This window comes from Sturnira hondurensis, unplaced genomic scaffold, assembly GCF_014824575.4.
Source record: "Sturnira hondurensis isolate 20B ecotype Veracruz unplaced genomic scaffold, ASM1482457v3 Scaffold0008380, whole genome shotgun sequence".
NCBI lineage: Eukaryota > Metazoa > Chordata > Mammalia > Chiroptera > Phyllostomidae > Sturnira > Sturnira hondurensis.
The window spans coordinates 3359090-3373529 of NW_028081011.1; the positions used below are offsets into that span (position 1 = coordinate 3359090).

At 51.2% G+C, this 14440-nt stretch overlaps 2 protein-coding genes across 2 annotated transcripts; one reads left to right on the forward strand and one right to left on the reverse strand.

Annotated features, from left to right (window-relative positions):
* The first annotated feature begins 605 nt into the window (after nucleotides 1–605).
* On the forward strand, nucleotides 606–3578 carry VGF (VGF nerve growth factor inducible). The gene is made up of 2 exons (XM_037054859.1): nucleotides 606–784; nucleotides 1278–3578. The coding sequence occupies exon 2, from the start codon at nucleotides 1298–1300 to the stop codon at nucleotides 3146–3148; it is 1851 nt and encodes a 616-aa protein (XP_036910754.1). The 5' UTR covers nucleotides 606–784; nucleotides 1278–1297; the 3' UTR covers nucleotides 3149–3578.
* Nucleotides 3579–4919: 1341 nt separating this feature from the next.
* On the reverse strand, nucleotides 4920–10455 carry AP1S1 (adaptor related protein complex 1 subunit sigma 1). Its single transcript, XM_037054861.1, has 5 exons — nucleotides 10356–10455; nucleotides 8330–8508; nucleotides 7174–7282; nucleotides 6409–6546; nucleotides 4920–5158 (listed from the first exon to the last, which is right to left on the reverse strand). Exons 1-5 carry the CDS (start codon nucleotides 10356–10358, stop codon nucleotides 5111–5113), a joined length of 477 nt encoding a protein of 158 aa, XP_036910756.1. The 5' UTR covers nucleotides 10359–10455; the 3' UTR covers nucleotides 4920–5110.
* Nucleotides 10456–14440: the final 3985 nt, after the last annotated feature.

Genomic DNA, 14440 nt, shown 5'->3' on the forward strand with positions numbered 1-14440 from the left:
GTCCCTCCTTTCTCAGGTTCACGCCGTCCTTGGGCGTGTTCCCCATGGATCTTGAGGCTGGGGGATGGGGAGCCGGCCCCCACCCCCTACTTTGGATTTTTACCCTCCCCCTTCCCAGTAAGATATCCTGTTAGTTCCCAGTCAGACCTGGGAATGCCCCTATCCTATTCCGTTTCACGACACGGATTCCCGCAGCTGCAAGTTGCTGGATAACCCACCTTCCTGCCTTCCAGCATCTCTGCATCCACCTTTCCATTCATTCTCCCATTCATTCATTCATCCTTTTCTCCTCATCCCTCCTTCATTCATTCATAGCCCCCAACCCTGCCCGCTCCGGCATTTCATTCATTCATTCATTCATTCATTCATTTCCCGGGTGCTTCACTAGCGCACGCCCCTTCAGTGGAGGGCCCAGTACGCAGGCGCAGGCCGGGAGAGCGCCTCAACCTCCAATCACTGGGCATCCTCCAGCCTCTAGGAACCCGCCCGCTTCCCCATGAATGAACATTGACGTCAATGGGGCGGGACCATCCCACGTGACACCGCGCGCCCCCCCTTTATAAGACCGCCGCGGCGCGGGCGCTGTCCAGCGTGCTGAAGCCGGAGCGAGCAAGCTTCCCGAAGACGCGCGGACCCAGCGGAGTCCAGCCTGCTGGACGCCAGACCTTGCCCGTCGCTCGTATCCTAGCCATCTCTCCGAGCCAAGGCGAACGCGTCCAGATCTTCCCCTGTCCCCACCCTGCCTCGACCCTCCTCTTCACCACCCGCGTCGTGACACCAGCTGGTAAATACTCCACTGTCGGACCCTCAAACCCGCAGCAGTGGGAGTGATGGAGGGTTCTCTCTCCTCCCGGGTGGGGGTGTTCAAATCACATCAGGGAGCCACCCGCGAGGGTCCCTGGTAAATGGGGGAGTCGCTGCTTTTCTCTTGCTGCTGAAGTCGCCCACGCACCATCCAGAGTCCTGTAGGGAGGGAGCAGAGTTTTTTTCCCCTTATCCTCGCTGCTTAATACGTGGGCGCTGGCAATGAGATGGCTCAGAGAAGGGGGCGAAGAGGCTCCGTGGGTGCGAGGGTTTCGGGCATTTTCCCATTTACACGACTCCAGAGATCGCCATAATATCTTCCTAATTTGAGCCTAAACGTCCTTCTTCTGGGTAAGATTATGGGGACTGGGGAAGCCCTGATTTCCTGATTAAAGGTGGGGGAAGGGAATATAGAATCAGAGAGTGAAAAATTCTTATAGAATTTTTCCCCTTTGCCCCCTTTTGTTTTTCAGTCTTGGACAGTCCCTTGGTCATGAAATCGCTCAGGTTGTCGGTTTCCTCCCTCTTCTGCTTCCTTCTACTGCTGAAGGGGCTGGAAGGAGCGCCCCCCGGGCGCCCTGAGGCGAAGTCACCTCCTTTCAGCTCTGAGCATAAAGAGCCGGTAGCTGGGGACGAAATACCCTGGCCACAGGACGGTCCCGTTCCAGAGATCCGAGCCGCTCGAAATTCGGAGCCGCAGGACGAGGGAGAGCTTTTCCAGGGGGTGGATCCCCGGGCGCTGGCCGCGGTGCTGCTACAAACACTCGACCGCCCGGCCTCGCCCCCGGCACCAGGCGGCTCCCAGAGGGGGCCAGAGGAAGAAGCAGCAGAAGCTCTGTTAACCGAGACAGTGCGAAGCCAAACCCACAGTCTCCAAGCTCCAGAGACCCAAACCCCCGCGGCTCCGCCTCTCCCTCAGACTCGGGAGAATGGTCCCGACGCGGGCGACCCCTCCGAGGAGCTCGAGGCGCTAGCTTCCCTGCTCCAGGAACTGAGAGATTTCAGTCCGAGCAGCGCCAAGCGCCAGCAGGAGACCGCAGCAGCAGCAGAGACGGAAACTCGCACCCACACGCTGACCCGAGTCAACCTGGAGAGCCCGGGGCCGGAGCGAGTGTGGCGCGCTTCCTGGGGAGAGTTCCAGGCGCGTGTCCCGGAGAGCGCGCCCCTGCTGCCCCCGGCTCCTCAGCAATTCCAGGCTCACATGTCCGAGAGTCGCCCCCTTCCCGAAGCCCACCAGTTCGGGGGAAAAGTGCCCTCCCCCAAAACACACCTAGGTGAGGCATTAGCACCCCTGTCGAAGGCGTACCAAGGCCTGAGCGCCCCCTTCCCCAAGGTGCGCCGGCCGCAGAGCTCACTCCTGAGCGGCTCGGAGGCAGGGGAGCGCCTTCTACAGCAAGGGCTGGCTCAGGTAGAGGCAGGGCGGCGGCAGGCGGAGGCCACCCGGCAGGCCGCTGCGCAGGAAGAGCGGCTGGCGGACCTAGCCTCGGACCTGCTGCTCCAGTATTTGCTGCAGGGCGGGGCCCGGCCACACGGCCTAGGGGGTCGGGGGCTGCAGCAAGAGGAGAAGGAGCAGGCGAGCGAGAGGGAGGAGGCGGAGCAGGAGAGACGCGGCGGTGAGGAGAGGGTGGGGGAAGAGGACGAGGAGGCCGCGGAGGCGGAGGCGGAGGCGGAGGAGGCGGAGAGGGCGCGCCAGAACGCGTTGCTGTTCGCTGAGGAGGACGGGGAAGCCGGAGCCGAGGACAAGCGCTCCCAGGAGGAGACGCCCGGCCACCATCGGAAGGACGCCGAGGGGGCAGCGGAGGGCGGGGAGGAGGAGGACGAAGACGACGAAGAGATGGACCCACAGACGATCGATAGCCTCATTGAGCTGTCCACCAAACTGCACCTGCCCGCCGACGACGTGGTCAGCATCATCGAGGAGGTTGAGGAGAAGCGGAAGCGGAAGAAGAACGCCCCTCCCGAGCCCGTGCCGCCCCCACGGGTTGCCCCCGCCCCTACCCACGTCCGTTCCCCTCAATCCCCGCCCCCCGCCTCCGCCCCCGCCCGGGACGAGCTGCCAGATTGGAACGAGGTACTCCCTCCATGGGATCGGGAGGAGGTTGAGGTATTTCCCCCGGGGCCCTACCACCCTTCTCCCAACTATATCCGGCCTCGGACTCTGCACCCTCCCGCTGCCTCGCGCCGCCGCCACTACCACCACGCCCTGCCGTCTTCGCGCCACTATCCTGGCGGGGAGGCCCAGGCGCGGCGAGCGCAGGAGGAGGCGGAGGCGGAGGAGCGCCGGCTGCAGGAGCAGGAGGAGTTGGAGAATTACATCGAGCACGTGCTGCTCCGAAGCCCGTGACAGGCCCCGCCCCCGAGCGCCAACGCGGCGCGCGCAGTCTCCCCCCCTCCGTGTCGCTCCAGTCCCTGTTGGGTGTTTGCATGCGTCCCGACCCAGCCCTCGGCCCCCGCCCTCTCCCCCGGGCTGTGCTGGGGACCTGCCAGACCTCTCCCGGGGTCCAAAGCCCGAACTCCCCAAACTCACTCTCGAGTATTCCAGGGCCAGCCCAGGCGGGCAGGTGGTTTGTGCGAGTTCTCTTTCCTCACGGGGAGCTGCCCCCACTTAGTCTCCTAGTTCCAGTTGTGTCTGTCTCCTGCCCTTCTGGCTTCCCACAAGCCTCTCCACCCTCCTGATCTCTGTGAATTGACCCCTTCTTTCCCTTCTCTCTTGTAAATACCCCTCACGGAGGAAATAGTTTTGCTAAGAAATAAAAGTGACTATTTTATTAGGACTTTGTTCTCGGTTATTCACCCGTCCCCTTGGACCAGCGCGGTCCTTCCCAAGGGGCGGTGTGGAAAATGCCAGCCACATTCCCCACCTCTTCCTGCTCAAAAGCGAGGGTGGAGTGACACCAACCACTTCATACTGTATTTGGGAGCAATATAGGCTCACATCCATTTGGAAACCCCACATTCCATTTCCAGCTTTGGGGTGGTGGTAGTTAAGTCATGGGTTCCCAGGGCCTGGCAGAATGATGCAAAGTAGATAAGGAGCCACAGCTAATGGGGGACCCAGGAAGCTCTACTTTCCCTGACCCTGAAGCCACACAGGCGGTGCTGGTGGCTCCCCAGAGCCCCTGTTCCACTTCACTGCCCTGCCTCCCTTAAAGAATCCCTAAATACCCTGACCCTACATACTTAACAAGAAATATGGGGGAAGGGGTGCTCGGCAGCCACATAAACAACCTGGTTTTAGCCACTTCTCAACCCTTTTCTAAGCACAGGGGATGGGATATACCCTTGAACTCCTGAGTCTCCTCCCCAAGTATAACTACACCAGGCAAATGCAATCTTCCCCAGAGATATCATAAAACAGGACACTCAGTTAAATTTGCATTTCAGAGAAACAATGGATACGTTTGCATAGGATACACTTAACCTTAAAAATTATTCTTATCATACAAATTGAACTGGGTCTCTAATCCCTTTTTCAAAACAATTTTTGGCCCTAAATCTGGCAACCCCAGTTCCCAGGAAGTCGATTGTTCAGCGTTCCCATGCCCTCCTGACTGATCCCAGCAACCCTGCCTTCCTTCACAGACCCTCAGGCAGCAAAGTCCAGAAATGTGTTTCCTTTTATTTCAGATGAAAGGAAATAAAGTCAGACACTTCCCCACCCCACCCCCTTAGCTCCTGCCTCATCCATAACCTGGTGTGAAGAGGGTCAGGGCCCAGTCTCCCATGAAGCCTGCCCTTCCCCCAACCCTCCCTCCCTCCAAATGGCAAGGTTAGAAAAACCATTAACTGTGTTGTTCCTCCCCCAGCACTGAACAGAGGCCCTACTGCAGCCAAGAAGGAAGGGAAGGAGGCAGATGAGGGGAAACCCAATCACTACAAAGATGCCCCCTTCCCAGGCAGAAAGGCTGCCCTGGTTGGCTGCAGGGGGGATGGAGGTAGGTTATGGGGCAGGGAGAAGAGCCCTGAAAACCTTTTCCCTTTAACCTGACATATTTATATATTTACAGTTATAAGGGAGGGAAGGAAGTTTGGAGTAATATATCTTCAAAGGCAGGGAATGAAAGCCAAATAGCACCCCCCCTCTTGGGTCTTGGTCACATTTTTCTGCCTCCTAGCTCCAAAAACCTTCAGTAGGAAAAGGGAAACAGAAGGTAGGGGGTGAAGGGAGGGGGTTTGAGGGTCCTGAGCCTACAGCTCACTCCAAAAGAAGGTGAGGCAGCAGAGTCCCACCCAGAAAAGGGCTGCTTGCGGCTTGTGCCCTGCCTCTCCACCAGCTCCCCACATTTCCATGCGGCCAAGGCGGGGGCTATGCCAGACCCATCTCCTCCAACACACTGCGCGGCGACTCATCCTCCTAAGGCAAAGACAAACAGGGTGACGCAGAGACACCAGGAGAGGCAGACAGGGAACAAGGGAGGTGGGTGGGTAAGACAACAGCATCACAAAGACAGAGTCAGAATGGGGGAAGCACACAGAGAAACAGGGAGGGGAGAGAGAAGCCAACGTGAGCCCAAGGAGGAACAGCTGGCGAACCCTTCAGAGGAGTTCCCCAGCCTCCTAGGACCACCTCCCAGAGCCAACCATGACAAGGAGAAGGGCCCAAGTTGAGTCCACCACCACCCAGAGAACCCAAAGCCAGGTTGGTGAGTAGGGGCTCAGCCTTAGTATCTGAGGGGAAAGGGAGTGAAGCTGGGACTGGGGAATGGGAAACACTTTCTGAGGGCAGGGGTTGGCACATGGTTAGGTCCACTTTTTCAGGGGTAGAGAGGAATAAAAGGTTGGCACCAGGTCCCTGAGGTATGGTGAACCAGACTGCAGAGAGATGAGTCATTGGGGTCTGAGCAGAGCACTACTAACAGGTGTGTGTGTATACCAAGGCACATGTGTGCTAGGGTATGTGCGCATGCACACACACATGTATGTGTATAAGGGAACCTGTCCCAGTGAGGTGACAAGTTCAGTTCTGCTTTTCTCCTACTGCAGAGAAGAGGCCCCTACCTCACCCCCTCCTCAAAGCCAGCTCAGGCCAGCTTGCTTGTCACTGCAGATTCCGGTGACTCATCTTCCTGCACCAAGTCTCAGCAGTGGCACAGCAGAGAGGGGGCAAGCACTAATGCGGTGAGGGCAGGAGTGCCTGATAGCAGCGTGAACCAGTAGCTAGGTGCCTTCGGTCCCAACCCCAAATCCCTACAGCCTTTTGCTTCTGAGAAGCAGAGGCTCACTGAGCGTGGATTAAAAAAGGGGGGAAGAAAAGAATTATCTACTGGGTGTTCTTTCTCCAATTTGTTGAGCGACCCTTAAATGCTAAGATAAGCAAGGGATAGAGGATATTTAGCTGGGGTGAGACACTTTGGGTCTTATGGGAAGGAGGAGAAAATTGACACAGGGCAGCTGTCTACCACCCCCACCTTCCACCCCAAGCAATCAGGGCTTGAGGACAAGCTGGCCAACTGGGTGTGGGGGCCAGACGCCACAGGGTGGGGGGTTCCTTTGGAGGCGGTGGCGGGAAGGGGGCAGCTGTGGCAGGCAGGCAGGGTGTCCAGGGGAGGGACGGCCCCCTCTACCGTGATACTCTTCCTTCTCCTCACTGTTCTGGGCCCATACCTCCTGCAGCAGGTCAGCCTGCTCAATTGCCTTTAGCACACTCTTCTTGGAGGTGTCTTGGACATCACCCCCCATCAAAAACTCATCCAAGATGAAGTAGGCCTTCTCAAAATTAAAGATGATGTCCAGTTCACACACCTGAGAGGAGGGGGAAAGGCAGAACTGAGTGATAAAGTGCATTCCGACCCAACCTGTTCCAGCTCCTTTCTCAATGTGGCTTCCTGTCTCCTTCACAACAATTCTTCCCACCTTGGGTTCTTGTCCCAGGACTATATTCTCCCAACCCCTAAGCCTTAGACTTGGTTCAGGTTTTCTTTCTCTTTCTCTTGCCTCTTTCTCTGTGATCATAAAATATTAGTTGCCCTTGACTGTGGCTCTTGTTGCTGTCCCCCCACCCCAAATCTGTGACATTGTTCCCACCAGCAGCCGGGCTAGCCTCCTTCCCCAGGTACTGTGGAGCAGGGAAGGAGGAGTCGAGATCAGGAACTACTGATAAAATCTGAATAGGGCCTCTGTTCTTTTGTGCGAAGTCTGAGCCGAGCTCCAAATGGATTTATTAAGTGGCAGATTCCGGTCCCCACTCTCTTCCCCCAGCTGACTAAGGGGCATGGCTAGGTTTAAGGCTTAAATAGAGAGATTACTTACCATTCACAATGCTCCAACTTCACCTCTCCCAAGTATCCCAGGGCAGAATAGAAGGGTCCCAGAGTTTGGAGGCAACGGGGATTGCTGAGTATAAAAACAGGGAAGGGTAGGAAGACTTACACTGCCGAAGTATTTGTCCAGCAGCTCCACATATCGGTGGATCAGTTCCAGTGTGATGAGTTCATTGTCTTGGCCCTCGATGGCGCAGCAGAAATAGAGACTGGCGTATCTGAGGACAGGGGGACATGACAGAGGTAGCTGGGAAGGCCATTAGGCCTGCTCCAGGACCAGGCGTCCTGGGCTCAAACCTCTCATTTCTCCTCATTCCCAGCTTAGAGTCTGTGTGGCTACTAGACATATGTGGCACGGTCCCAGGGTACACAAACAGTAACTCGTTCAGTCTCTTAGAGCCTCTCACAAATAGGCAAATGCCAAACTCCTCTTGCTCTCTGACCTGCTCACTTTGACTCAGCAAAAACTGAGCCAAGTAATTCACCTGCTCAGAAAAGGAACTGGAAAGTGTGTGTGTGTTGGGAAAAGTAGCACAGGATCTTTTTTTAAAAAGATTTTATTAATTTATTTCTAGAGAGAGGGGAAGAGAGGAAGAAAGAGAGGGAGAGAAACATCAATCGGTTGCTTCTTGCATGGCTCTGACCAGGAACTGAACCTGCAACCCAGGCATGTGCACCAGGAATTGAACCGGTGACCTTTCGCTTTGTGGGATGATGCCTAACCAACTGAGCCACATCGGTTAGGGCAGCACAGGATTTATGATTGTTGAATCAGACAGCAAGGGACATGTGTAATGGGCACAATAGGGCCTTTGGGACAGAGGTATGTGAATGAAGTAGGTGTGAGATTAGAGCAAAACTAAGTGGGGAATAAGAATTTCTTCAAGGTAGCCCTGGCTGGTGTGGCTCAGTGGATTGAGTGCTGGCCTGCAAACCAAAGGGTTGCCGGTTCAATTCCCAGGATTCCCAGTCTAGGGCACATGCCTGGGCTGTGGGCCAGGTCCCCAGTGGAGGGCACGTGGGAGGCAACTACACATTGATGTTTCTCTCCCTATCTTTCTCCCTCCCTTCTCCTCTAAGAATAAATAAATAAAATCTTTTTAAAAATTTCTTCAAGGTGAGTTTGGAAAGGACAGAAAGCTGGAGCTCATCACTGCCCAGTTCTCTTTGACCTATGGACTGCTTATTACTCAGCCATTCAATCCCATTGCCAGGCCCCATCAAGCAAGATCCAGGCAAGTCTGAGAAAGTAGGTGGGGAGTCACCTCTTATAGACAACTTTGAGGTCCCTCCATTCCAGGAAGCTGCACATCTTGGGCTTGCGAGCCAGAACAACCTGCATAAGCTCCCGAACCATCTTCTTTCTCTCCTTGTCTGATGTGGCCAGGTACCATTTTTGCAGCCTCAGCTTTCCCTGCCGGCTGAACAGCAGCATGAATCGCATCTGCGGGGAGAAGAGGCAGAGCAGAGGGTCAAAGATTTGATTCTCTGAGGTTCTTTCCTTCATAAACAGCCCCAAACTCATCTCATCTAATTCTTCTCCACTCGCAGCTTCTACTTTCTTCAAACAATCAGCCCTTGCTCTCGACTCTTGGTATTTCCACCAGCTGGTGTTTTTCCTTCTCAGGGGTGTCAGAGCTTCTGAACCTGTCTGTCATCTGGGTTGAAATTTTGGCTTCACTAGTTGAGTAATTTGCTTTGGACAATTTATTCCTCTAGGCCTCAGTTTCCTGGTCTATAAAACAGAGATATTAAAAGTACCTACCTTACAGAGTTGTTAGGAGGGATTAAATGAGTTGATATATGCAACAGGGCCTGGCACATGGTAAACACTGTAACACTAAACTATTATTTTTCCCCCAACCTCCTGTTTCCTAATAGTTTCCTAAAGGTAAGTAAAATGCCTAGCACAGTGGCAATCAGCCCATAGCTGATGTCAAGATGTCTGCTTCCTTCCATGCTCCTTCTTTCCACCACCACACTGAAATCAGGTATTTTGTCCCTGGAGAAGCTACTTCCACTCTCCACCCCATCCTGGCCTTTCCCATTTGAGGATGTCCCTAACACACTGCCTTCCTGTGCCAGTCATATGCCTAGGGGTGTTTTTCATCTTAGCACTTGGTAATGAGAACCCCTAGCCCCTAAATTCCACCCTCCTCTATCATCAGCCATCCAGGCACTTGGCCATTGGTATTCATTTCTTCCCTCTTTCAAGGTGCCTCCTGCTACATACCCACTCCTCCCCAGATACCAGGTGGCCAATTCCCCTTTCAGTTCTTCAGTTAGTACACAGCCATCCAGGGTGGCCCTCCTAGGGAATGTTTGTGGAACAAGGCCAAACTGGACAGATTAGGGAAGAATGCAGAGCCTTCTCTACCAGGTGTGCCCCCAGCTACTCAGTTCCAGGACGTCCAGGCCACGTCCTGGAGTTATCGCTTTCTCCCTGCAGTTCTCCTCGCCGTGGACATTACCAGGGCTGGAATCTTTGGGTGTGTGAAATAGTACTAGTTTAATACTGCTTAGTAGGCTAAAGATTACAATTACGGAGGGGGGGGTTCTTTCTGGTGGTGAGGAAGGGGAAGCGCCTTTAGCAGGGTGGGAAGGCAACAGAGGGGCGCAAGGGAGACCTGAAAGTCTAAGATAGGGGTGGAGGGACGAGCAGGAAGACGGAAGTCCTGGGTTCCGGAAAGAGAATGGGGTGGAGAGCAGAGAGTAAAGAGCACCGGAGCCGGGGTTAAACGCCTAGGTCCTCAAGAGCAAGACCTCGGGCCCGCCTGCCTTTCCACCTTACTCTGCCTATAGGCTGCCGGGTGATAAACCGAAGAAGGCCGTCGACTCCTCGGACCCGGAAACTATACCCTCCCACACAGCCCTAACTCCGAGAGCCACCGCTCCTATCAGGGCTGCGCGGGGGCAGAGTGTGACCCGCGCTCCTCGCTGCCTCCTTCCGCCAACAGGCCCTCACGCCTCTATTCCTCGGGCGACTTCCCTGCGGCAGTGTTCGGGACCCCTTGGATTGCGACCCGCGCGCCTCCCCTGGCTCGGGACGGTCCCGCCGCTCCCTAAATCAGCCCCCTCGCCCCACTAATACGTCCTCTCCCCGCCCCTTCTCCCTAAAGCCATTTCCAGCTGCTCTTCCTCCCAAGGCCAGCTCGCCCACCCAGGAAAGTGAGGTTCTCTCAAGACCGGAGGAAGAAAGACCGGATCCCACAGAGGGCGGCCCCCAAGGACCCCCGCAGGTACAACCCACGTCCCTCGGTTCCCCCTCCCCTCCCTTTTCTCACAGCCTACCATCCTGCAGCCTACGTCTTGGCAAGTCCCTCTCCGGCCACCGTAGGCGCCAGCTCCACTCCCTTATCCTTTCTTCTTCTCCTCCCCCTCGGCTTGAAGCCCCTCCCCGCCCCTTCACGGAGAGTACTGCGCAGGCGTCAACGCTGCGGGGCGCGTGGGCGGGGATGAAGGCGGAGAAGCAGAAGTCATGGCAACCAGGTCCTTGACTTCAGCTTTCACCAGCTCTGTCGTCATAGTAACAAGGCTGTCATGTGGGCTGGTTGGAGAATGGGGGAGAAAGACAATGAGGCCCTCGCGCTTTAGAACCTTGGGAGGAAAAGGCGGGAAAAAGGGTGCGAGGTGGATGGGAGGACAACTGGAGTTTGTGAGGAAGTAGGGAGGATTAGTGGATGGGAGTGGGCAATTGAGAGGGAGCAGGGTAGGAATTGGAGTTATAGTGAAGGAGGAATGACAGAGGAGGAAGATGAAGACAAAGGGTGGTGGGGCAGAAATGAGGAAAGTGTAGATAGCTACTGAGAACCAACAGCACCCTCTTTTTTTGTACTTTTAAAATCAAATTTATTGGGGTGACATTGGTTAATAAAATTATACAGTGTTCAGGTATACAATCCTACAATACGTACATCATCTGTATATTGTGTGTTCACCACTCCAAGTCAAGTCTCATTCCATCACCATTTATCCCCTCTGTACCCTCTTCTACCTCCACCCACTCCGCTTTCCCTTTGGTAATCACCATGCTGTTTGTATCTATGAGATTTTTTAAAAATATTTTTATTTATTTTTAGAGAGAGGGGAAGGGAAGGAGAAAGAGTGGGAGAGAAACATCAATGAGTGGTTGCCTCTCATGTGTCCTCCACTGGGGACCCAGCCTGCAACCCAGGCATGTGACCTGACTGAGAATCGAACCAGCGACCCTTTGCTTCACAGGCCCGTGCTCAACCCACTGAGCTATACCAGCCAGGGCTCTATGAGAATTTTTTTTATTCATTTATCTTTAGAGGGAAAGGGAAAGAGAGAAACATCAATGTGTGGTTGCCTCTCATGGGTCCCCTGCTGGGAACTGGCCTGCAACCCAGGCATGTGCCCTGACCGGGAATTGAACCTTGATTCTGTGGTTCCCAGGCCGGTACTCAATCCACTGAGCCACACCAGCCAGGGCTCTATGAGAATTTTTAAAAGATATTATTTAATTTTTAGAGAGGGGAAGGTAGGAAGAAAGAAAGGGAGAGAAGCATCAGTGTGTGGTTGCCTCTCTAGCCCCTCTCACTGGGGATCTGACCTGCAACCCAGGTGTGTGTCCTGACTGGGAACCAAACCAGTGATCTTTTGGTTTGCAGGCTGGCCCTCAAGCCACTGAGCCACAACAGCCAGGGCTATTTTTTGTTTTGTTTTGTTTTTACTTAATCCCTTCACCTTTTTCACCCAGCTCTGCAACACCGCACCCCACCCCCCGACAGCTGCCAGTCTGTTCTCTATGAGTCTATGTCTATTTTGTTTGTCAGTTTATTTTATTCATTAGATTACACATAAGACTGAAATCATATGGTACTTGTCCTTCTCTGACTGGCTAATTTCACCTAGTATAATGCTCTCTGGGTCCATCCATGCTTTTGCCAAGGGTAAGATTTCCTTTTTTTTAAAAAAAAAAGCCAAGTAATGTTCCATTGTGTATATGTGCCATAGCTTTTTTATCCACTCATCTACTGATGGACACTTAGGCTGCTTCAAAATCTTAGCTATTATAAATAACACTGCAATGAACATAAGGGTACATATATTCTTAAATTTTAAGCCACTGTTTTTGTTTCTTTGGATATATTCCCAGAAGTGGAACTGCTGGGTCATAAGGCAGTTTCCATTTCTAATTTTTTGAGGTAACTCCATATTACTTTGCACAGTGGATGCACCAATATGCATTCCTACCAACAGTGCATGAGAGTTTTCTTTTCTCCACATCCTGACCAACATTTGTTGTTTGTGGATTTACTGATGGTAATCATTCTGACTAGTGTGAAGTGATATCTCATTGTGGTTTTCATTTGCATTTCTCTGATGATTAGTGACATTGAGTATCTTTTCATACGTCTGTGCCTGTATGTCTGTATATCCTCTTTGGAGAAGTGTCTGTTCATGTGCTTTGCCCTTTTTTAATTGGATTGTTTGGTGTTTTTGGTGTTGAGTTCTTTATAAATTTTGGATATGAACCCCTTATCAGATGTATCATTGGTGAATATGTTCTCCCATTCAGTGGGTTGTATTATCATTTTACTCACCATTTCTTTGGCTGTGCAAAACTTTTTAGTTTGATGTAGTCCAATTTGTTTACTTTTTCTTTTGTTTCCCTTGCACAAGGATATATATCAGAAAAAAATTGCTATAAGAAATGTTTGAGATTTTACTGCCTATGTTTTCTTCTAGGATTTTTATGGTTTCAAGTCTAACATGTAAATTTTTAATTCATTTTGAGTTTATTCTTGTGTATGATGTAAGAAGATGGTCTAGTTTCATTTTTTTGCACATGTCTGTCCAATTTTCCCAACATCATTTATTGAATAGACTATTTTCACCCATTACATGTTTTTGCCTCTTTTGTTAAATTTTTTTTTAGATTTTATTTATTTATTTATTTTTAGAGGGGAAGGGAAGCAGAGAAGGAGAGAAATATCAATGTATGGTTGCCTCTCGTGAGTTTCCCGCTGGGAACTGGCCTGCAACCCAGGCATGTGCCCTGACTGGGAATCGAACCGCGATCGTCTGGTTTGCAGGCCTGCACTCAATCCACTGAGCTATGCCAGCCAGGACTTGTTCTTGTTTCTTAAGATTGCTATGGCTATTTTGGGTCTTTTGTGGTTTCATATAAATTTTTGGAATATTTGTTCTAGTTCTGTGAAATATGCCATTGGTATTTTGATGGGAATTGCATTTAAACTATAGATTACTTTGAGTAATATGGATATTGTAATGATGATAATTCTTTCTATCCATGAACACAGTATATGCTTCTACTTATTTGTATCTTCAATTTCTTTCTTTAGTGTCTTATAAAATTTTCTGAGTATAGGTCTTTTACATCTTTGCTTAAATTTGTTTTTAAATGTTTTATTTATTTATTTATTTATTTGTGGTGCAATTGTAAATGGGATTGTTTTCTTAGTTTCCCTTTCTGATAGTTCATTACTGGTGTATAACAATGCAACTGATCTCTGGCTATTTATTTTGTATCCTGCTACTTTACTTAATTCATTTATCAGCTCTAGTAGTTTTTTTGTTGTAATCCTTAGGGTTCTCTATATAGAGTATCATGTCATTGGCAAATAACAGTTTTACTTCTACCTTTCCAATCTGTATGCCTTTTATTTCTTCTGCTTGATTGCTATGGCTAGAACTTCCTGTACTAACAACACTCTCTTAAAGAGAAATGCATAGGCAATGAGGGAGATGAGAATAAAAGAGAAAAAGAGGTGCTGATTAAAAGTAATGTAAAGAAAATGGGGGGAAACATGAAATAAGGTGAAAAGGGAGAAATAAAGAGAATCTTAAAAGATTAGCATGGGTCAGAACTAAAAAGGAATGGATATACCAGTAACCCAGATACAAGTGTAAAGATCAAGAGGATGCAAAGTTTAATACAAGCTTTTTAGCTGAGGATGTGCATGTGTGAGTGTGTATGCCAATGTGTGTGTATCCATGTAGGAAGGTAAAGGGGTTTGCATATAAGAGAAAATCTTAAATTTTGTCATGCTGAAAACTTAATGGCTATCTCTAGATAATTGTTGGTAACTAATGGTGCTATAATTTTTTTAAGATTTTATTTATTTATCTTTAGAGGGGAAGGGAAGGAAAGAGGGAGAGAAACATTAATGTATGGCTGCCTCTTGTGCGTCCCCTGCTGGGAACTGGCCTGCAACCCAGGCATGTGCCCTGACTGGGAATCAAACCGTGATCCTCTGTTTTGCAAGCCTGTGCTCAATCCACTGAGCTACACCAGCCAGGGCACTATAATTTTTTTTTAGTAGCACTCAGAGCAATTGTTGGAAAGATCTGACCTGTCTCCACTTTCTATTCCTCTTTTATTACTTTTT